The sequence below is a fragment of the Chelonia mydas genome, chromosome 19 (genome assembly GCF_015237465.2).
Source record: "Chelonia mydas isolate rCheMyd1 chromosome 19, rCheMyd1.pri.v2, whole genome shotgun sequence".
NCBI lineage: Eukaryota > Metazoa > Chordata > Testudines > Cheloniidae > Chelonia > Chelonia mydas.
The window spans coordinates 10,995,034-11,015,808 of record NC_051259.2 but is presented as its reverse complement, the minus strand read 5'-3'; the positions used below and the strand labels follow the sequence as shown (position 1 = coordinate 11,015,808).

The 20,775-nt window shown below is 52.5% G+C and overlaps 1 protein-coding gene and 1 long non-coding RNA gene across 2 annotated transcripts in view; one reads left to right on the top strand and one right to left on the bottom strand.

Annotated features, from left to right (window-relative positions):
* The window catches only part of LOC122463323, a 22,158-nt gene extending 1,383 nt beyond the window's left edge, over positions 1–20,775 (top strand). The window contains exons 2-3 of the long non-coding RNA XR_006286574.1: positions 14,690–15,006; positions 20,523–20,775. This is a non-coding gene — a long non-coding RNA (uncharacterized LOC122463323). The remainder of the gene's footprint in view (positions 1–14,689; positions 15,007–20,522) is intronic.
* Positions 263–17,116, bottom strand: LOC114020608 (digestive cysteine proteinase 1-like). Its single transcript, XM_043532259.1, has 11 exons — positions 16,918–17,116; positions 15,590–15,646; positions 13,974–14,066; positions 9,396–9,568; positions 8,471–8,711; positions 7,173–7,374; positions 6,131–6,324; positions 5,530–5,621; positions 4,789–4,950; positions 1,906–2,095; positions 263–996 (listed from the first exon to the last, which is right to left on the bottom strand). The coding sequence occupies exons 1-11, from the start codon at positions 16,967–16,969 to the stop codon at positions 809–811; spliced, it is 1,644 nt and encodes a 547-aa protein (XP_043388194.1). The 5' UTR covers positions 16,970–17,116; the 3' UTR covers positions 263–808.

Sequence of the window (20,775 nt, the reverse complement as noted above, 5' to 3'; positions counted from 1 at the left end):
TGATCCACCCAGCCCTCTACTTCAGCCCCAGCCCAGGAAGTCCTCTTAACTCTGGAAAGTTTCCTTGAACCCAGACTCACAGGCTGTGTCTGTTCAGTTTCAGAGGAGCTACATGCCCCGCCTTGCGACTGCCCCCAGCAGGAGGGGTGCCCTGCTCCGGTCCCTGGGGCAGTGTCGGGCAGCATAGAGGCAAGGCACAGCTAAACCCTGCTTCCCCCAGCTCCCACCTCGTTAAACACACAGACACAGCAAACTTCTTCCCTAGAGTTTATTGTCCTGGCGCTCTCCATGCATTCAGCAGCCTTCTGCTGCGCAGTGTAGCAGAGATCCTAGCAGTGCTGGCTTCTCTACCCAACACTCATCAGTGGCCATGCCTAGCTCTCCCTCTGCCCCCAGCGTCTGTCGCTTGCCATCCCCCCCACTCTCTGCTTGACACGTTATTAGCACTGTGACGGTGGCAGGTTTGCCTGATGCATAGACACACATCAGCATGGCCCCCGCCTTGCGGAGCTTCTGTGCCGAGGTGGTGCGAGGCGCAGGGGGCCCCTCAGCTTGTAGGCCACCCAGCATCTCACAGGGCCTTGAGGGAACCAGCCCCGTTGTGGTGCTGAAGATATGTGGGTATTAAAGCAACACTCCGGGAGCGACCTACCCCAGTCAGAGAGTTGCTGCCAGGCCTCCAGCCAGTTCACATAGCTGGAGTCTAGTGGGAACTCAGCCAAAGGCAGCTGTGTAGGTCTCTCTCCCCAGGGCTAGCTGGTCTCTCGAGCAAGGCTGGGGGAACAGGCCCTGCACACAGCATCAGCGCTCAGGCCAGGATGGGGTACGTTGCAGCCGTCGTCACCCCGCAGTTGTTGTCCCGCATGGACATGAGGATGTAGCCGTCGTTACCCCAGTAGGTGGACCAGGAGTTTTTGATGAGCCAATAGCTCTCCCCTTGCAGGACCCCGTAGCCCACGGCCAGCACTGCGTGGTCCAGCTCTGTGCTCTTGTTTCCTAGGAGAAAGGAGAGGAGATTTAGTCTCCCTCTGCTGGGAGGTGAGAGACTGGGCTGTGGGTTCCTGCATGCAGAGGAGGCCAGCAGGCCATGCCCTGCGCAGAGGAACCACCCTACATGTCTTCCGATGTTCATCGTGTAACTGCCTCATAGGAGTTCGTGTAAAGGAGAATGAATAAGAGGGGGCTATAAAAAGGGGTGCAAGATAATGAGTGGCAGGGAAGGTCAATGCCACCCAGGAACAAGGGGATGCCCAATGAATTAAAAAAGGTAACATTTTAATACATACCTTTTAATCCAATGCATAATTAGCCTGTGGAACTCACTGCCACATGATATCATGGAGGCCATGAGTTTAGCAAAAGTTAGAGGACTGGACATTGAGAAGGAACATCCACAGTTAGGTTAGGTAGAGTAAAAGATAAGAGTTATGAATCTTCCTGCTTTAGGACATTAGGCAGTCACTCTCTGTATGGGGTTAGGGTAAAAGCTTCCCTGTATGTGTAGGTTGTTCTATTGGGAGTTTCTGGCACCTTCCTCTGATGCAGCTGGGCGGATGGGACCGTAGCCTTTATTTTTATTTAAAGTTAAGTTTAGTGACGTTATATTGCATCCTCGAGGACCTGGCCCTGGTGGCTAGTCTCATGTTCAGCAGTTATCTCTGTTAGATCTGGAGCTCTTAAGAACACACAGAGGCCAAGGGAAATAACACAACCATGAGAACAAAGCTGTGTGATGTTATGATTAATTAACAGGATCCCGGATGAGATGGACCATGGGTCTGATCTAGCAGGGGCAGGAGTCAATGTAGCTGCCCCGGCTTCTGCCCGCAGGGAACCTGGCTTTGTCCAATTTGAGAGAAGCAAAGTCCTCCCCCAGCAGAGCCCCTCGCGCTCCCCCAGACTCACCACAGGCAGGTTCGTAGTAGACGCCATTGGCATAGAACGCAAAGGACTTGGGGGAGGCGTCTATGTTCACAGCCACCGGGCCGTGCTTGTAGAGCGCTGCTTTCAGGGCGGTGACGTTCCCGGGGTCTACGTTGATGTAGCCAGCGACCTTGGCTATGAGCTCAGACTGGTTGTAGTGACAGTACCCGTTCTGGAGGGGAAAGACAGGTGCAAGAACTGGGTGACAAGGCTACTGCAGTCAAATCCAGAGCCCAGCCCCTCAGCCAGATCTCTCCTTCCCGCCCTAGGCCCAGACTCCTTCATGGCACCATCTGGAGACCATGGCAGAGCAGACCGGGCAGGCGCTGGCCCAGTGGCAGCCAGTCAATGCTGGGCTGTCCAGTCTGTTAACACTCCCCCTGGCTAAGGAGGGAGTTTCACTGGTCCTATTGGAGAAACACTAAACCCAGTGTGACGTTGCACTCTATGTGATTTTATAAAAATATGCTAATGAGCATGAATCTAATGTAACTGGAATATGCTTCATGCAAAAGGTCTCTTGTAAGGTGTCATTACAAAGCTTTCAGAGTAGCAGCCGTGTTAGTCTGTATTCGCAAAAAGAAAAGGAGGACTTGTGGCACCTTAGAGACTAACCAATTTATTTGAGCATACGAGTGTGGTCATCCTATTTGTATAAATGTATCACTTTTGTATCTGAAACTGGAAATATGAAACTCTGAGATCCTATTGTAATTATGCAAAGTGTGGGCCATTAGTGATGGTTTGGAATCTTAATGGCTCCCATTAACCAAGACAATTACCTGTAGATGGCTCTGTTTTACTTAATAACAGGTTTCAGAGTAACAGCCATGTTAGTCTGTATTCGCAAAAAGAAAAGGAGTACTTGTGGGGTGGGGGGAGAGAAAACCTTTTGTAGTAATAAACACCCATTTTTTCATGGTCTGTGTGTATAAAAACATCTTCTGTATTTTCCACAGTATGCATCCAATTAAGTGAGCTGTAGCTCACGAAAGCTTATGCTCAAATAAATTAGTTAGTCTCTAAGGTGCCACAAGTCCTCCTTTTCTTTCTGTTTTACTTGTAAGTCTTCCTGCATACCTGTGGGCTGGCAAGTGGGTAATGAATCTTACAGTGACATGTGATCATGTCATCTGAACTGGAATCCATCTTTAACCTGGTGCTTTTCCATTGAGAAGGAGGGCTGGGATCCCAGAGGGACAAAGGATTCCCGCCTTATGCAAAAGATACATAAGTGGGGGGAACAGCACAAAGGGGGCGGCCATCATGAGAAATCCCCTAGCTATCACCTGAGCTGGAACAAGGGCTGTACCAGGGGAAAAGGATGCATCCGATGAAGTGAGCTGTAGCTCACAAAAGCTTATGCTCAGATAAATTTGTTAGTCTCTGAGGTGCCACAAGTACTCCTGTTCTTTTTGCAGACTAGGAAGGTGTCCAGTCTGTGAAAGAAACTTACTGAAACATCTCTGAGGGTGAGATTTTATCTGTATTCAGTTTCTTACTGTATTAGACATAGACTTGTGTGTGCTATTTTATTTTGCTTGGTAATTCACTTTGATCTGTCTGCTATTACTTGGAACCACTTAAATCCTACTTCCTGTATGTAATAAAATCTCTTTTTACTTAATACATACCTGGGTTAATTAATAATACCTGGGGTGGGGGGAGGGGCAAACAGCTGTGCATATCTCTCTATCAGTGTTATAGAGGGCAAACAATTTATGAGTTTACCCTGTATAAGCTTTATTTATTTGGGGTTTGGACCCCATTTATTTGGGGTTTGGACCCCATCGGGAGTTGAGCATCTGAGTGTTAAAGATAGGAACACTTTTTAAGTCTGCAGCTTTGGGGCATGTGGTTCAGACCCTGGGTCTGTGTTGGAGCAGACGGGCGTGTCTGGCTTGGCAAGACAGGGTGCTGGCAGGGAAAGCAGGGGCAGAAGTAGTCTTGGCACACCAGTTGGCAGTTCCCAAAGGGGTTTCTGTGATCCAACCCGTCACACCCAGATCTCCCCCACCCTGCGCCAGCCGAACAGTCTCAGGGTTTGGATCTACACAGGCCGCTCCAGCCACCGCCAGGGTTATGACGAGTTAGTGACAGCTGTCGCGCAGGCCCTGACCATCACAGCCACCATCTCCTTGAGTTCCATGGAGCGGCTCACAGGTGAGAAGTCCCTCTCCTGCACGAGGGGCTGTAGGGTGGGAGTGCCTGCCTCGCCACTCTCCTGTCTGGGTACTGACGCAGCCCCCGTCACTGTAACATCTTAGCCAGCCTGGGACGCAGGGCAGGGTTGAATCCGTTTTACAGCTGCAGAGCTGAGGCACGGAAGGAGGGCGGCAGTTCTGCTTTCTGGAGGTGCTCAGCACCCCATCGGCAGTGGGCGCTGCAGCTGCTCAGCACCAGGGCCAGATTTGCACCTTACGCACCCCTAGGCACAGCATCTTCAGCGCCCCCTGCTGCCTACAGCTGCCCTTTGTGTTGCCCACAGTTTTGGAGAGGTAGGGTGCCCCTAGGCATGGACCTACTGTGCCTAAGTGGAAATCCAGCCCTGCTCAGTCTGGCCGGGGGCGATCTGCCTGTGATCACAGAGGGAGCCTGGTGGAGCTGGGGATTGAACCCAGGTTGCCGTCCACTGCTTTAACCACAAGGCCGTCTTGCCTCTGACAGGCCTGGCAGTGGCTGAAGTGGCCTGTGCATGCCCCAGATAGGGTACGAAGCACCCTCAACCCCCATGGAGACAGCAGACACGAGGGTGCCCAGTGTCCCAAAGGCCCTCCCAGAATCTCCCACCGGCGTGAAGAAATTCATCAGCTCCCCCAAGCCAAACGGCTCCGTGCTCTCCTCGGCCGCCGGCCCAGTGCTCACCTGGCCCATGTACGGCCCGTAGGACTCGGTGCTGGCGATGCCACCGTGCTTCTTCATCCACTCGTATGCCTGCCACTCCTCGCCGCCGTCGCAGGCGTGGTTCCCGAAGCCCCAAGAGCAGTCGATCAGGATTTGCTGGGACAGCGGGGTCAGCACTCCGGTCTTGGGGGGCAGCCGGGAGAAAGTCAGGGTTCCAGCCGAGAGCTCCGGAGTCCCGGGTAATGCACAAAGCCCAGAGGAGAGGGGGGATCGGGCTTCCCCCCGGCTCAAGGAGGGGTCAGTTGTCTCCCTCCTCCAGCCAAAAGCACCTGGGCACTGCCTCCATCCAGGGCCTGAGCAGAGGGGGGTCACTGGAGCATGCCCAGCTGCCCCCTGTCCCATTCAAGGATGATTTTCCCCACCCCCCGCATTGCTTCCTCTCCCCAGTGAGGGGTGGCCTCCACTTCCCAGGCATGTTGTGTCTAGCAGCCACACCATGCTCCACATCTCCGAGCTGCTCTTTATCAGGCGCCAGAGGTCACGCGTGGCATGGAGCAAGGCCATGTTCCCCTTCAGTGCTCCCACCTTAACTCCCAGCCCTGTGCAGCTCAGCTGGAGCGGTGGATTCTCCACCCCAGCAGCCCAGAGGATCCGGACTAGTGGCAGGAGCCTGACAAGTGGGTGTGGGCTCAGATGGCCCAGCCTCCCTCGGAGACTCTGAACTCCTCCCTCCCTAGACACACAAGGCAGCTGGGCTCTCACCTTGAGGAACAGGGCACCCTCCATTGCCCCGGTGGTAGCAAAGCTCCAGCAGGAGCCACACACGGCCTGGTCCTTCACTGGGGTCACAGCGCCTGGGGAGGGAGGGGGTTACAGGACGGTTTGCAGTGAGGTAGTTTGGGGTTTTTAAAGTCTCCCACATTCTTCCATGGGAAAGTGGCCATTTTGCAGAAAAGTTCCTTTTCGCAGAGAGTAACGGACCCCACTTCGGCCCTTTGTGGGGCTTGAACCTGGGACCCTCAGAGCTAAAAACAGCCACCGCTACTGCCTGAGCTAAAAGACCTGCTCCATTAGGTGGAGGCTGCGCGAGACTCAAATCTCTTCTACGGCCCGGCCACTAGAGAGGCATGTAGGCCTGTACCCTTAGTCTGGGTTACGCGATCTCTGGTCAGGAGAAGGTAGGGATGGGGTGTGCCCGGGGTTTGCAGTGCATCAACGCTAGTTTTCTCTGGGATCTGTTTCCCTTCTCAGGGGGAAACATATGCAGCGGCTCCAGACCAGAGCCCCCTGGGCAGGGCTTGGACTCCCTGCTGCACCATTGGGAGGTTAGAATGGGCGGCAGAGCACGGCATGTGTCACTCACCGTACAGCCTCCAGTCCAGGCTCTCCGGTAGGACGAGGCTCTTGTACCCCTCGGCCGGGAACGGCTGCCCGTTGTTGGGGGCCCCGCCCTTTAGCCGCCCCCGCAGCACGGCCATCTCCGCCGGGGTGCGGTCGGCCAGGTGGTTCAGCACCAGCTTGTAGGGCAGGTTGGCTCGATTCTTGGAGTGGACGTACCTGGGAGGGGATGGATGCCGTGAAGAGGGAGCTGGACAGCAGGCAGCACTGCCTTGTGGCCACCCAGTAACCCCAAAAAAACAAACAATCATAACCGGCATGGGTGGCTCCTAGCCATGCCAGGGCGCATGGGAGAAGCAATCCCAGAAGAAGCTACCTCCTCCTCCCACCTGCTGAGGTTAGCTGATTGGAGGCCCCTAGTCCGGAGCCCGGAGAAGCTCAGGCCTGTAAGAAGAGGGAAGGGCCTGGGACAGTATCTGGGTCAGGTTCCACGGGCCGTGATGCAGAGCAGTCATCCCTTAGCACTTACCCTCTAAGCTGCTCTTGCGGGGGAATGTCATGCAAGAGACTCAGCCTGCATCACTTCTAGCTGTCTGGGGAGTTCCCTCATCTTGGGGCTGCCCCACATGTGGTGGGAGAGGCCAGGGGTTTGCAGCCAAACTTTCCAGCCCCAACCCCTGGATTTTTTGGGTGCCCAGCTGGAGACGCTCGGGGCGGATTTTCAGCACGGGCCGAGTGTCCCGAACTCTCGAGCTGGACGCCCAAAATACAGCAACCAAAATCACACTCAAACTGTGTCCTGGGTTCATTCCAGGCTTACGACGCAGCCAACCCATACGTGAGGGCACGTTTACCAGGCATCCTCCCTTCTCAAGAGAGTACCCCAGCGCAGTCCCACACAGGCCAGGCAGGAGTCTCTTCCATTGTTATTAGAAGACGCTTCTATCAAGCAACCAGTATTTTGCTGGTCCCTTGGATCATTCCTTGAGATGCTTAAACAAACCCTCTTGTTCTTCCTTTCCTTTCCTTTCCTTTCCTTTCCTTTCCTTTCCAAGATAGCTCCATACCTCATGTTGTGGATGAAGGTTCGTTTCCTGTGTTCCATCTCCTTCTCGGTGCTATACGTCTTCCTGAACTTCTCCTTGTAGTGGTGGAACAGCCGGTGATGGACTCTGTCTATTTCTCTATTTCTCCCGACAAATTCCTGCATTGGATTGGCCAGGATCTGGTGCTCCGGCCCTGCACCAGGCCAGTGCTCGCATTTTAGACCTAGAAAGGACAGAGGCAGAAGCAACTGTCATGGACAAGTTTGTGGCAGGCACAGAGTATCCCTGGAGCAGACTGGCAGGGCAAAGGTTATCAAGAGCAGGATTGACTTTATCTGATCAATCATAAATCAAGCTGCATCTTCACCAGTTCACTTCTTGCTGCAGTATAAAGTTGTGGTTGGCCTATAGATAGGGATTAGGCCAGATTTTGCTGGTACACGGCTGATAATCTGAAGTAATTCCCTTAGAGTTGGGGGACAGGAGGGTTACATCAGTGTAAATCCAGGGTCAGAGCAGAATCTGGCTCTGCACCAGTTGTTCACTGTGTTAGGCACTTACAGAGGGCCCTCCCCATGTCCTTGGGTCAGAAGTAAGGGATGGAGAGCTCTTTTCTAGGACTTTTGTCCAGTTAAGTTTTCAAACCCTAGGGTCGAGCATGGGGAGGTTTGGTTAGGGGGAGCATCGTTATCATCTCGGAAATTCCCAGAGCTTGTTTTTTTCTCAAACCCCACCTCCCCACGCAAGCCTGTGTTAACAGCACCTGACCCACACCATGGCGTGACTCCAGGGCGCAGGCTGGGCCAGGGCAGTTCATCAGAAGGGCGTCAGAAAAGCTGAGGCACCTGGAGCCTGGCATCAGTTAGCGGGTTAGCCAGCCTGGCTCTGGAGGGCCACATGGCTGTCACAGGTGTAAACAGACCTCAGCAGAACTATGCTGCTTCACACCAGCTGAGGGGCCGTATGGAAAGTTGACACTTCTCTGCCCAGTGCAAGGTTTGCCAGCGCCAGTACGTTCACATCTAGCGTTTGCCAACCAGGGTCTGCATGGCACGGGCTCTCCTTTCAGTCTGTACGGCTTCACCAACAGACTGTGCTCCGTGAGGACACCAGTGCCATCCACACAGGCACCGATCCGGTTTCAAGTCCCTTGATTCACCAACCCCTTTGCCTGGTGTTTACCTGGCGTGGCCAGGTATTGCTGTAGCCAGAAGCGCTTGCATGGTAAGGAGGGGATGGGCGGTGTCTCACCTGGATCTACAGGCCTGTGATGGGTGTGATGGCGGAAGCCCTGTAGACCAGGGCAGCAGTACGCTTACCGTGTGGGAGGCTGAAGACCCCGGCTGGGTAGCTGTGGGCAAAGCTGCTGTAGTCAATCTCGTACTTGTCGTAGTGGGAGCCCAGCAGGCTGTTGAAGCCCCGCATCTCGTAGTGGACGGGCACGGGGCCGTCGGCGGAGCTGGCCACCCACAAGGTGTAGACGTTCTTCTTCCGGCCCCAGTAGGACACGTTCTGCAGCACGGTGCAGAGCTGCCCTTTGTAGGACTCCTCCCGCACGGGCTGGGGAGGCAGCGGGCGTGAGGGGCAGTGTTTCCGAATGAGATGGGGCAGTTAACTGCCGGAGCGAGAGAGATCCTACGTGGTGCAAACACGAGGCGCTACCCATGGCCTTCTGGCCAGCAGCTGTGCGCGCTCTGAGCCGCAGGACGGAGGCTCGCTGTGCAGCAGTCAGGCCAAGCTCGCGCCTCGTGGCTGGAAGTCTAGACGCGGGTCAGTCCTCCCCTCTTGGGGGACATTCTCCCCGGGGGTGCACAAAGGGAGAAGTCCCCATCCCCCTTCAGCTGATTATCCCTGGCCCTTGCTCAGGGTGTACAAGGGGGATGGGGTAGGCTTCCCCAGACCCCTTTCCACTTGTGCACCCCTGGGAGGGACGGTTTGACCCCAGCCAGCCCTGGCACAAGCTCCACCAACTTGAGTGGCGAGGCACCTTTCTTAGGGCAGGGCTGGATCTGGCCCTGTGCTTGTAACATTGCTGCCAGGGGAAGGGGTGTGCTGGCTCCATCATGCACTAGTTTGCCGCAGAGCCCCATGGCGCGTGTGCTTTGTAAGGCCAGTGGCCCTGTGGTACGGTGCGGGGTGAGGTAACTACAGGGTCTCCCGGGGGGGAAGGAGAGCCCATTCGCTGAGCAGGATGCCTGGCATCTGGGGCCCTTCTTCGGCTGGTCCCGCGAGACATGGGCTCACCTTGAAGCCGTCCAGGCGGGGAAAGACGCTCTGCGGGCTGATGAGATCCCCAGCCGTGCCGTTGACCCGGAAGCACTTCCGAACGTTTGCCTCGGTTTCTGTGGTTTCTGGGGTCACCTTGAAACTGGCGCCGAATGGCTCCAGAGAGCCAAGCTGGTACGTGATCACTTGGCCTGCAGGGACGCACCCAGGGCAAACAGTTACCATAGACGGCGATAACGGTGCTGCAGGCGTTCCCGCCCTCCCTGAGGGCAAGGGGAAGCGTAACAGAGGCGACCTTTGCTCTGTGCTGAGTGACGGGGGTTTGGGAGACGCGGGCCATGCCAGGGGCTAGAGGCAGCCTCCCATGGCCCGGCACTCACGGCAGTGGGACTAGTGGGACTCCCCCAGGTAGCTAAGTAGGAGTAAATGGGGTGCTCACTGCTGCAGGATCAAGTCCCTGGTGCTCCCCTCCTGCTCCCCACTTGGTGTGCCGCTGTCAGGAGTGGAGAGGAGAACAGGCTTGCTGGACAGGGGAGGGTGGCCAGTTTAGTTGCAGCAGCTGTGACCTGAAGCCGTTAACCGCGCTCTAGCAAAGAATCACGGCATAAACCAGAGCCTTGTGCACTGTGGGCCTCAGCCCGAGCGTCCTGGCTTGGATTTCCCTCTCTGACGCCCCCAGCCTTCACTGTGGGGGCTGCCTGCGTCAGGACCTCAGCTTGGTAACATGCTGGGGCCAGATCCTATGCTCTTGGGGGGTGCAGATAGTCGCTAACGCTAGAATCATAGAATCATTGACTATCAGGGTTGGAAGGGACCTCAGGAGGTCATCTAGTCCAACCCCCTGCTCAAAGCAGGACCAATCCCCAATTTTTGCCCTAGATCCCTAAATGGCCCCCTCAAGGATTGAACTCACAACCCTGGGTTTAGCAGGCCAATGCTCAAACCACTGAGCTATCCCTCCCCCCCAAAGCCCAGTTTATCTGGATACCAGTCTAATAGGTCATACTGGCTGTAGAATGACCTTGCCTAATCGGGTACAGAATGTGAGCGAGGCCAAACAGCAAAAATTAAGATGTTTGTACACCAATGCGAGGAGCCGAGGTAACAAAATGGAGGAACTAGAGTTACTGGTGCAGGAAGTGAAACCAGGTATTATAGGGATAGCAGAAACAGGGTGGAATAGTAGTCATGACTGGACTACCGGTATTGAAGGGTATGTGCTGTTTAGGAAAGACCGAAATAAAGGTAAAGGTGGTGGAGTAGCATTGTATATCAATGATGAGGTAGAATGTAAAGAAATAAGAAGCGATGGAATGGATAAGACAGAGTCCGTCTGGGCAAAAATTACGTTGGGGAAGAAAACTATTAGAGCCTCCCCTGGGATAGTGCTTGGGGTGTGCTATAGACCGCCGGGATCTAATTTGGATATGGATAGAGCCCTTTTTAATGTTTTTAATGAAGTGAATACTAATGGAAATTGCCTGATCATGGGAGACTCTAACTTCCCAGATATAGACAGGAGGACAAGTGCTAGTAATAACAATAGGGCTCAGATTTTCCTGGATGCGATAGCTGATGGATTCCTTCATCAAGTAGTTGCTGAACCGACAAGGGGATGCCATTTTAGATTTGGTTTTGGTGAGTAGTGAGGACCTCATAGAAGAAATGGTTGTAGGGGACAACCTTGGTTCGAGTGATCATGAGCTAATTCAGTTCAAACTGAACGGAAGGAGTAACAAAAATAAATTTGCAACTAGGGTTTTTGATTTCAAAAGGGCTGACTTTCAAAAGTTAAGGAAATTGGTTAGGGAAGTGGATTGAACTGAAGGACTTGTGGATCTAAAGGCGGAGGAGGCCTGAGACTACTTCAAGTCACAGCTGCAGAAGCTGTCGGAAACCTGCATCCCAAGAAAGGCGAAAAATTCTACGGCAGGAGTTGTAGACCCAGCTGGATGAGCAAGCATCTCCGAGAGGTGATTAAGAAAAAGCAGAAAGCCTACAGGGAGTGGAAGATGGGAGGGATCAGCAAGGAAAGCTACCTTATTGAGGCCAGAACATGTAGGGATATGGTGAGAAAAGCTAAAAGTCCAGTAGAGTTGGACCTTGCAAAGGGAATTAAAACCAATAGTAAAAGGTTCTATAGCCACATAAATAAGAAGGAAACAAAGAAAGAAGAAGTGGGAACGCTTAATACTGAGGATGGAGTGGAGGTCAAGGATAATCTAGGCATGGCCCAATATCTAAACAAATACTTTGCCTCAGTCTTTAATAAGGCTAAAGAGGATCTTCGGGATAATGGTAGCATGACAAATGGGAATGAGGATATGGAGGTGGATGTTAGGATATAGATATTCAGGCCTGTCTGTAAAGGCCTATACTCGAAGAATTTAGGTGTATTCTTATCACTTAGCTAGTTATAGAGGGATAAAAGAAAGAATCAAAATCACCGTCTGCTGGTGTAAGGGCCTTCTCTTACTGTGACAGTCTGAGGCCCTGTGCTTAGGCTAAGGCCTTTGGCTAAGCAGCAGAGGCAGCCATAAGCTGGGAAGCAACCGGCCACATGCTCACATCCCAAACTAGTCACATTGAAAGAAGGTGCTATTGGGCTGTTAGGAATACAATCCTGTCCTGATAATGCCCATCGCCTCCAGAGAACGGGAAGTACCTAGAAAATGTAAAAGGAAACTTAGTTTGATAGCATCCTGTCTGGCAAGAACTCACTTATCAATAGCTGGGATGTGAAATCCTCATTTCTGTGTTTGTTCTATCACTGTAGTCCCCATTTCCCCGTTGTTTGTCTGTATAATCTCTGTCTGGTTCTGTGATTGTTTCTGTCTGCTGTATAATTAATTTTGCTGGGTGTAAACTAATTAAGGTGGTGGGATATAATTGGTTAAATAATCATGTTACAATATGTTAAGATTGGTTAGTTAGATTTCAGGAAAATGATTGGTTAAGGTATAGCTAAGCAGAACTCAAGTTTTACTATATAGTCTGCAGTCAATCAGGAAGTGTGTGTGTGTGGGGAAAATGGGAACAGGGAATGGGGGTGGGGAAATTGGAATCATGTTTTGCTAAAGGGGGAAATGGGAACAGGGACACAGGTGTAAGGCTCTGTGGTGTCAGAGCTGGGAAGCGGGGACACTAAGGAAGGAAACTGGAATCATGCTTGCTGGAAGTTCACCCCAATAAGCATTGAATTGTTTGCACCTTTGGACTTCGGGTATTGTTGCTCTCTGTTCATGCGAGAAGGACCAGGGAAGTAAGTGGGTGAAGGAATAAGCCCCCTAACAGTAGATATTACCATATCTGAAGTAGAAGTGAACCTCGAACAGCTTAATGGGACTAAATCGGGGGGCCCAGATAATCTTCATCCAAGAATATTAAAGGAATTGGCACACAAAATTGCAAGCCCATTAGCAAGAATTTTTAATGAATCTGTAAACTCAGGGGTTGTACCGTATGACTGGAGAAGTGCTAACATAGTTCCTATTTTTAAGAAAGGAAAAAAAAGTGATCCGGGTAACTAAAGTCTCTAAGGTGCCACAAGTACTCCTTTTCTTTTTGCGAATACAGACTAACACGGCTGTTACTCTGAAACCTGTCTTATGAAAGGAGACTCAAGGAGCTTGGCTTATTTAGCCTAACCAAAAGAAGGCAGAGGGGAATATGATTGCTTTCTATAAATATATCAGAGGGATAAATACCAGAGAGGGAGAGGAATTATTTAAGCTCAATACCAATATGGACACAAGAACAAATGGATATAAGCTGGCCATTGGGAAGTTTAGACTTGAAATTAGATGAAGGTTTCTAGCCATCGGAGGAGTGAAGTTCTGGAACAGCCTTCCAAGGGAAGCAGTGGGGGCAAAAGACATATCTGGCTTCAAGATTAAACTCAATACGTTTATGGAGGAGATGGTATGATGGGATAACATGATTTTGGCAATTAATTGATCTTTAATTATTCATGGTAAATAGGCCCAATGGCCTGTGATGGGATGTTAGATGGGATAGGATCTGAATTACTACAGAGAATTCTTTCCTGGGTATCTGGCTGGTGAATCTTGCCCACATGCTCACGGTTCAGCTGATCACCATATCTGGGGTCGAGAAGGAATTTTCCTCCAGGGCAGATTGGAAGAGGCCCTGGGGGTTTTTTGCCATCCTCTGTAGCATGGGGCACGGGTCACTTGCTGGAGGATTCTCTGCACCTTGAAGTCTTTAGACCATGATTGGAGGTCTTCAATAGCTCAGACATAGGTGAGAGGTTTACTGCAGGAGTGGGTGGGTGAGATTCTGTGGCCTGCATTGTGCGGGAGGTCAGACTAGATGATCATAATGGTCCCTTCTGACCTTAATATCTATGAATCTGCACCCCAGAGCATAAACCGATCTAGGCTTAGCCTCTGGGGTCTTGGTCCAGGTGCTGCCTCTCCAGGCGTGCTATGACAGAGACATATCCACAGCGCTAGATGCATTCAGAGGAGAGAGCCCTGCCGTGCAGCCAGACGTGGGCAATCCATTCAATGGGGGTAAGGGGAGAAGGACACTGCCTCCCTGGACCGCTACCCCAACAGTACCCCGGTGACTTACCATGGTAATACTGGATACGGCTCTGGCCTCCGGTCAGGTTGTACCAGGCTTCGAAGGGCTCCTTGATTTCAGCATAGGGCAGGCTGATAACCCCTGCAGGACACAAGGTGACAGAAGCCAGATTAGCCTGTCCCATAAGAGACGAGGGACAAGATCTTATTTACAGTTAATCACTTTAGAGACAGTGTGCCCCGCCCATCCGGTCAGAGAGGGCTGGCCAGCTGCAGGGCAAATGCAGGGGAAGTTAAGAGCAACCGACCAGTTGATTTTAAACACAGGAGCCTAATCCTGAGCCACGGCTCACCCTGCACTCAGGCAAACTCCCCCTGAAGCCAGTGGGAGGGTATAAAAGCCAAGTAGGGGGTTGCCCCAGTGTTCTCTAACCTGGTTTCATGGTTCAGCACTTGCAGTGCAAACCATTGTTAAGGGCTGCGAATTCACGACAGAGTGGGGTTGGGGGGATGGGGCAGCACGGAGGTAAATTTCAGTGGCCAGAGACATCCCTTCTAGTGAGAGCTCATTGGGAGGAGGCCCAGGGCACTTGCCCAGCTAGGAGGAGGTTGCAAGTTCATCTCAATAGGGGTCCTAGCCAAACCACTTCAGAGGGGAAAAAAGCTCATTTGCCAGGCTCCAAAAGGGGCGAGAGGTGGGGACGGGGGAGATCTAAGGTTGTTTCAAGATGTCGTTGAACAAGATTATATGCACCTCCTTCCTAGGGCACTGAGAAATGGGAGCTGAAGGCTCTCTTCTGCAGTGCATAATGTGAGCAGTCCTGGAAACCAAGCTGATGAGAACAGTGGGGAGGGAACACACCAGCCCCCTCCTGCCTTTGTGGCACTTAAGCCTGCAGCTCTGATTGTGGAGGGTGATATCATGGCTTCTGCAGAATTACTTTCCTCCCTACTCTTTGGACTCTTACACGGGAGCGTGGCATTCAAACACAGACCTCGGCCGGTCCCCTGTAAATAGAGGAGATGCAACTGTCTTTCAGACTATACCGATGGAACAAACCTGGACAACAGTATTCTAACAGGTAGGGATCAGGGCCTTAAATCTGCGCTCCTTTGCATTTCGTGGCTGGGGAGGAGGTGGTCTGATTTGAATCTGAGACCCAGCTATGCAGCTTTGGCGGCTGGAACACATCCCAAACCTGGAGGGGACTGATTTCTCAAGCCAGATATGTCTGACATCTCAAGAGAAGAGCTAACCCCCTCCCCACCCAACCCTTGAACCCAGACCCCAGGCTAAACTTGACTTGGAGCTGAGCACCACTTCTGCCCTGCCAAAGTACTTCAGGCCGCATTTTCAAAGATATTTAGGTGCCTACAGCTGCAGATAAGCACCTAACCAACTCCCATTGATTTCCAGTGGGAGTTAGGTACCCAACCTACATGAGCGTTTTCGGAAATCCCACTAGGCCCCTATCTGCATTAAATACCTGTGAAAATCTGTCCCTGTGTGATTCTACAGCACCTTCCAGCCAACGATCTCCAAGCACTTTGCAAATGCTAATTAAGCCTCAGAATTCCCATCCTTAAGACATTTCCCCACCACCACCCCTTGACAGCCCCCAGCCCCCAATACACGCAGGGCCAAGCCACCTCCTGGAGCATTACCTGTAACGTGATAGACATCTCCAAACTTGGGGAGTGGTTGCAGGTTGCCCTCGGCTCCTGGAAGAGAAGGGTCATCTTATTCCCCGACTAGCAGCCACTTCACTCCCCACCAAGACCAGCTGAGGGAAGATGAAAGGACCCGAAGCCTTCACAGCTTTGCAGGGGCTGTGCACAGTGTCTATCCCAGCCAGGTGCAAAGAGCAGTCCCTCTGGCAGTGAGTTAGACAGCTGAGTGGGAAGGAAACTCTGCTGGCTTATCACGTGGGGTGACCTGTTAACAAGCTCTTGACCCCCTGAGCATCCCGAGCTGGGGATATGACCTCCCGAAACTATTCCCAGATCCCTGGGGCTCACATGCAAACAGTGGGGCTGGAACAATTTTTATAGGGGGGGGTGCTGAAGGCAGAAGCCAGGGATTTGGGTTGTTATTACTACTTCAAGCTAGGGGGTGCAGGAGCACCCCTAGTTCCAGCACCTATGCATGCAGACAAGGGAAGAGAAGATGAGCATGGCCTGGACAGGGTGCTAGAGTTCTGGAAGGGCACTCCCTCCCCCCAAACTCCCTCCCCCCAAAGCAGCGCAGGGGCTATACCCCAGAATTAACTACTTTACACCCCATGTCTAATTCACATGCCTGCTGTGTCCCACTCCCCCAGACCAAGTCCAAGGGCACAATGGGACCAGTCCTGCTGATCTCACGCACCCGCAACTCCCAGAGAGGCCAGCGAGCGTCTGGGGTGTGGGCTAAATCCTTGGCTACCATCAGTGGATAGAGGCTGCTTCATGTCAGCACTCTCTGTCCCAGCAAGCAATTGTACCTAGTGTGGACAGCAATATTTCTGCCCAGGCCAGAACGAGGGAGGCCCCAGAGAATTCCTGGCTTTTCAGTTCCTACCCCCTGCTCCCTGCTGATTTCCCGCCCCCCTTTCTGCTGGGGAAAACTCCCACCACACCCCGAGTCCCACTGGCCTCAGGGCAGGCCACGGCCCTCAGGGCAGAGAAGAGACAGAACTTGGTGGGCATGGCTACGAAGGGAGATTCTTTACAGAGGCTGCTGGAGGCAGACAGCCCCCGTGGGACTCGCAGCTGCTCGCTCCCAGACTGACAGTCGGACGCAGCCCCCACGCTGCCTCGCCTCTGGAGTCACGGAAGGGACTGCAAGCACCGCGAACAAGGGAGCATTCGCTGTCTCCCCGGGTTCTTGGACCAAGCACCCTGGCGTTAGGCTAGATGGCCCAACACCACACTCACGGCAGGGCAGCAAAGGTGCCTTTCCAGTAGCCTACAATACACAGGGTGCGGCGGGATTAGCAGGGAAATAAACTCACCTGAGCAACAGCTCCACAACAGAAGAATCAGCATCCACCTGAGGATCGCCATGGGTGCAGGACGTGCAGCCAGGCAATCCCTCACTCCCTCTTTGCAAGTCGAACCTCCCAGAAGCCCCCTAAAAAAGCGGCTGGATGTAAATCATCGGGACTCTGTCAACCAATGGGAAAAGTCGGCCCTGCCCCGTGGGTGGGTTCAAGAAATGCAACTGAAGTCAAGGGCCTGGTCATTTCTTTGCACCCAGGCTGTTGGCTGCTGCAGGTCCAGGGTTTGAAGCAGTGGCTCAGCATGTTCCCACTGAAAGACAATCATTGTAGGACAGATCAAGGCCAAAAGACGCCGTCCCTGGGATGGGGAGTGGTGTGTGTGGGGACTGTCGACTCGAAGGCCTTGGATCTGTCCATTGGCGGGGATGAACAGGCTCTAGAAGTTGGCAGTGCTGCATCGTTTTTGCTTTCATCTCTGCACGCTGCGACGCCCGTTCTGGATCTCACCGTGCAGATCTCACTTGCCCGGTGTTTCAGTACTACGGTGATGGGTGTCGGAGACAACTAGATTGTGGTGTCACCCAAGGGTATTGCTCCTTCAAGACCCCCACCTCATTTCTCTCCTCCACACAATTTGTTTGCATCTGCTGTTAGAACCAGCAGTCGAGGAGAACGCGATTTGTCCTTCTGCAGCCTGGCCTTACCCAGTTCTCTAGGCATTAAGAGCAGACATTTTGGGGATATCAGTTGGGGTGAGGGGGGCAACTTGAGACACCATAGGTTTTCTGAGGTGCTTGGGCACCCAAAATCGATGGCCCCCTGTGGCAATGTGTCTTGGTGCTATATGTGGGGTCCAATATAGGATGCTAAGAATCTCTGTAGAAGCATCCAGGTTGATCCCCACGCCCCATGAACCCCGATCTTGGAGAAATGCTGAACACTTTGTGTCTGACTCATCCCTCAGCTTTCAGTCAGTGGCAACAGCTGGTCAGGCCATTTATGTGGGTTTTTTTGGTTTAAAAACAGAATAAACAAGCACTGATAAAGAATGCAGAAAAGGGAAAACGCTTAGTAACTAATTCTCAGGTAGCCTTCGCTCTCTCCACTTGCTACAGCTGGTTTCCATCCCAAGGTCACCAGCAAACACTTTCACTGCCAGCTGAGTCAGTATGTTCCTTGGAACCCCAAACAAAGGAGATAAGAACTCTGCTCTTTCAACCAGATCCTCCCAGCTCATGCTTATGCTCATAAGAAATTCAGGCCAAATTCTGCTCTGGTTCCCAAGGGTAAAGCTGGTGTGATTCCGCTGAGGTCCATGGAGTTACTTGGGCTTTACAGCAGTGCAGGTGAAAGTGAAAATTTGAGCTGTTGATTTTAAGAGCATCCTCAGGAATTAATACTAACCTATTTGTATTGTGGGAGCATCTGGCCATCAGCCAAGGACCCAGACCCGTTGTGTTAGGCACTATACACACCTATAAAGACAGTTCATTTCCCAAAGAGCTTACGATCTAAGAATAAGGCAAGAGACAACAAGCCGAGAGGGGGAATAGACGCTCAGGTTCAGTGTATATAATAAGAGCTTCATGTTTTTTGTGTGTATATAATAAGATCTTCTACAGTTTCCACAGCATGCATCCGATGAAGTGGGCTGTAGCTCACGAAAGCTCATGCTCAAATAAATTGGTTAGTCTCTAAGGTGCCACGAGTCCTCCTTTTCTTTTTGCGAATACAGACTAACACGGCTGTTACTCTGAAATCAGGTTCTCCAGTAACTGATCTGACGCCATGAAGCCTCTCACACCAGCCACAGGCTGGACACGGGATCTGAGTCCAGATCACTTTGTCCCTGGCAGCCAGGAAGCTGCAGGGACTCATTGCATTAGCAGACGCAGGCCATTGCCCCTGACGGTGTTTGTCAGGGTTGCTCAGGAGGACGGGCGCTGATGGAGGAGGCAGAGTCAGGCTCTTCCATTCATTAATCGGAAGGGCTAAAATGTCTGCTGAGCCTCATAGCGATAAACCCTCAGAGCATTTCTGGTGACGTCCTACGCTAGCGGTGTATCACCAGGGCTGTGCGAAGTCAAGTGCAAGAGGAAGAGAAGGAGCTGCCCCCGGCCGTGGTGCTTGGAGATCACAAGGCAAGAGGCTGACGCAAGGGAGAATGGGGCTGAAGGTGACGCTGGCATCGCTGAAAGGCAGCCCCTATCTGTGCAACTGTCGCGGGTTGCTTCTGCAGCGGCTAGCAGTGGATTCTGTAGCCACAACACCATTGCCAGAGTCCAGTGTCAGATGGTCAAGAGAAACAATGGGAATATAGACCAGAGGTGGGATTCTTCTTCCACATGGTGTGTTGATGAGCCTCAGCAAAATTCATTCGGGATTGTTTTTTTTCCACTCACAGCTCCAGCTCCTAGAAGACAGAGAAAGAAAAGACCTTTTAGGTCCCCAGGCAAGCCTCTGGCCTGGGTCTCTTCCTTAAAGTTTATTTTCTAGCACGTTATTCAGTCTAATTTGAAAAGTTTTGCTGCCCAAAGATTTCCCAGAAGTCCCCATTGCAGAGGTATCCATTTCATGCTGGAACATGACACTCTGGCTCCTAATTCCCCTGGGTGCAATTCTCTGGGCACTGGTCTGCCCCTCCCTGGTGACTCCTGGCAGCAATTTGCTCAGCGGCCCAGCCCGTGGGCGATTCCACCAGACAGGGCTGGGTGGCATATAATCCAGAATGATTTGCTTCCCTTACAGGTGTCTACTGTCAGGACTGGGCAGAGACATTCCCAGTGGGCCCCTTTTCTGGATGGACCAGCTCCTTTCCAGCATGGTCGGTTCAATGCAGGACACTTGAATCACCTTAGAGAAGGCCCCCCCCGCCCCCAGATTGCAGGGCTCATCCTCTACAGCAGGGGGCATTACAGCCCCCCCCTTTCTGCCCCATTCTCTAAGAGGGTATTGGGGTCCGGTGGTTAGAGCAGGCGAGCATTCATGGGTCAGAACTTCTAGGTGTTTTTGTCAGGTTCCTGGCTACTGGCAGTCTGTTGAACCCTTTGCCTCTGCTGAAGAAGTGCTGGGAGCAAAGCATCTGACCCTTCCAAGTCATATTGTAAAGAAGCAGGCAAGAGGGTATAGAATCATAGAATACCAGGGTTGGAAGGGACCTCAGGAGGTCATCTAGTCCAACCCCCTGCTCAAAGCAGGACCAATCCCCAATTTTTGCCCCAGATCCCAAATGGGCCCCTCAAGGATTGAACTCACAACCCTGGGTTTAGCAGGCCCATGCTCAAACCACTGAGCTATCCTTCCCCACCAATCAGATTGATGGGACTCTAAGCATCTAAACCCCACTCCAATGTTTCCCCCAGCCCCACATGTGGCTGCTGAGTCCCTCTGGGCATTCCCAGCTTTTCCCCAGGGTCTCTAAATAACATTAGCTGCTCCCCTTAGTTTCCCATGAGACCTCATTCCCCATGCCAGGCAAACACACAGGCTGGGTGGGAGGCACTCAGCATCCTGGGGCCTGCTCCAGCCTTGGCAGCCCGGCTTCGGGTTTCTGAGATTGCTGCTCCTCTGGGGCCCTGGCAGAGTTAAATGACTCCTGATTCCTCCTGACTTCACAGCCCATCCACGTGGGAATCCCCTCATTGGACAGGAACCAGGACCTCTCTTCACCAGCTCTGTAGGGCCCAGGTGCCCACATCCCACCTCCTAGTATGACTGAAATGGCACATGGAACCCAGAGCAAACCTCGGACCAGGCTGGGGACACCGAACTGCGAATATCCCTGTCCTGGCAGGACCATGGCGCGGCGCTGAGATGCTGGCTGGATAGATGCAGGGATGGGTGCGGCTCTGACCAATCCCAGCTTTCGGT